Source organism: Propithecus coquereli, unplaced genomic scaffold, assembly GCF_000956105.1.
Source record: "Propithecus coquereli isolate 6110/MARCELLA unplaced genomic scaffold, Pcoq_1.0 Scaffold221, whole genome shotgun sequence".
NCBI lineage: Eukaryota > Metazoa > Chordata > Mammalia > Primates > Indriidae > Propithecus > Propithecus coquereli.
The window spans coordinates 2,112,587-2,114,695 of record NW_012147301.1 but is presented as its reverse complement, the minus strand read 5'-3'; the positions used below and the strand labels follow the sequence as shown (position 1 = coordinate 2,114,695).

Below are 2,109 nucleotides of genomic sequence, written 5' to 3'. Positions count from 1 at the left end.
TTATTACGGTGAGTCTATATATTCTAAATAATTACTAATAGGATCCAATCTTCATCACTTTAGAATCTACCATCCAAGCTTTAGAACCTGTGCACTTAACTAACTGGTAGTAGAATCTTATAATACTTTAATTGACCTATAATATATTATTTTGAATCCCCTTACTTGTTTCAGCTTCTGGACACCACCAATAGCCAGAATATCTATCAAATTCTTCTTGAAGAACAAAGGTAGCAACTCCAGCTGATCTAGGATCCTCTTCTATGTTGGCTAGCTCTAGACAAATATAAAAGGCAAAATTATCACAGAAAGCTCTCTATCTTTTCATAGATACAAAGCAAAATGATTTGGTTTATTTTGAAAGCTGGAGTATAGTGGTGAACTCTGGAGCCAAATGGACTGAGTTGAGATCGGGGCTCCATCATTTACCCACAGTCTGACCTTTGGTAAATCATCCAATCTCACTCCACTGCAGTGTGCCATCTGTAAATGAGAATAAGAGCCTACCTACCTTGTAAGGTTGTTACGAGCATTAAATTAGTTAATTCACACAAAACACTTAGAAGAAACCTTGGACCATAGTACATTCTCCATATAAATGTTAGTTATTATTTTCTATTTAGCCAAGATCATGGAAAAAAGAATACATGGAAAAGACTGTGATGTAGGGGAAACTTGTAACTCTCCTACACAGAGAAGTGCATCTTTAGAACTAGAATGAATCTTACAGGTCAGGTATTTCAACCATTCTTCCTTCCTCCCATTCAACCACAGCAGCTCAGCTTTTATCTGTTTTACACTTAGGTTTCCAGCAAATAGTTTAAAGGGAACTCTTGCTTTAGAAATAAAATACAAAGCCACAACTACATAAGACTTCGTGTCATGGGGAAATGTTTACAATATACTTGAGTAAAAGAAATCACATTACTAAATAGTATGTACATTGTGATTCCATTTATAAAAATGTTATACAAATTTTTTTTTAAAGTTCTGAGATTTAAACCAAAATACAGTTATCTTCAAGTAGTAAGACTATAAGGTTTTTTTGCTTTATAATTTACAAAACTGTAAATGTATTGTCTATTTTTGAAAAATGAATATACTTATATGACCACATCCCTATCAAGACATACAAAATTTCCAACACCCAAGAATGTTTTCTCATCCTCCTGCCCAGTCAATGCCCACTCCTGCCCCAGAAACAATCACTGATCTGATTTCCATCACCATAGGTTAAGTTTTACATGTTGTAGAATTTCATGTAAATGAAATCATACAGTATATAGTTTGTATTTGGCTTCTTCTTGAGATTCATCAATGTTTTTATGTATGTCAGTAGTTCGTTCCTGTTAATTGCTGAGTATTCCATTGTATACCATAGTTCTTTTACCTGTTAATGGATAGCTGGGCTGTTTCCAGTTTTGGGCTATTATGAATAAAGATGCTATGAACATGCTTATACAAGAATTTTTGTAAACATGTGTCTTCATTTCTCTTGAGTTAATACCCAGGAGTGGAATGGCTGGGTAGTATGGTAAGTGTATGTTTAACTTTATAAGAAACTGCCAAAAAGTTTTCCAAAGTATTTGCATTATTTTATACTGGCAACATATGCAAAGTTCCTCATCAACATCTGGTGTTCTCAATCATTTTAACACATTAACTGACACGTGAGTTGTATTTAACTCATGCTGGTTTTGAGCCCGGGGCCACATGGAGCATATGTAAGTCACACATCTCCACCTTGGGAGCTGTCTGAACCATTTTTCAAGTTGCATATAACTCATACACAGAAAACAATTAAAAAAAAAACAAATTTTTCATTAAATTAGAAAGAATAGTTTTGTTTTCAAAGCTTTTATTTTATCTTCGTAATAAAACACCATGGCCCCAAGGAAGTGGCAGTCAATGTGTTAACCAGCCTAATGGATGTGTGTAGTAACATTTCATGGTGATTTTAATTATTATTTTTTTCAGAGACAGGGTCTCACTCTGTCCCCCAGGCTGGAGTGGCAAACATAGCTCACTGTAACCTCGAACTCCTGGGCTCAAAATATCCTTTCGCCTCAGTCTCTCAAGTAACTAAGACTATGAGCATGTGCCACTATG

At 34.9% G+C, this 2,109-nt stretch overlaps 1 protein-coding gene across 1 annotated transcript in view; it reads right to left on the bottom strand.

The window, feature by feature from the left end:
- The window catches only part of DPP8 (dipeptidyl-peptidase 8), a 59,300-nt gene that overhangs the window by 33,014 nt on the left and 24,177 nt on the right, over positions 1 to 2,109 (bottom strand). Inside the window, exon 4 of the mRNA XM_012644821.1 lies at positions 166 to 316. Coding sequence (XP_012500275.1) covers positions 166 to 316 — 151 coding nt within the window. The remainder of the gene's footprint in view (positions 1 to 165; positions 317 to 2,109) is intronic.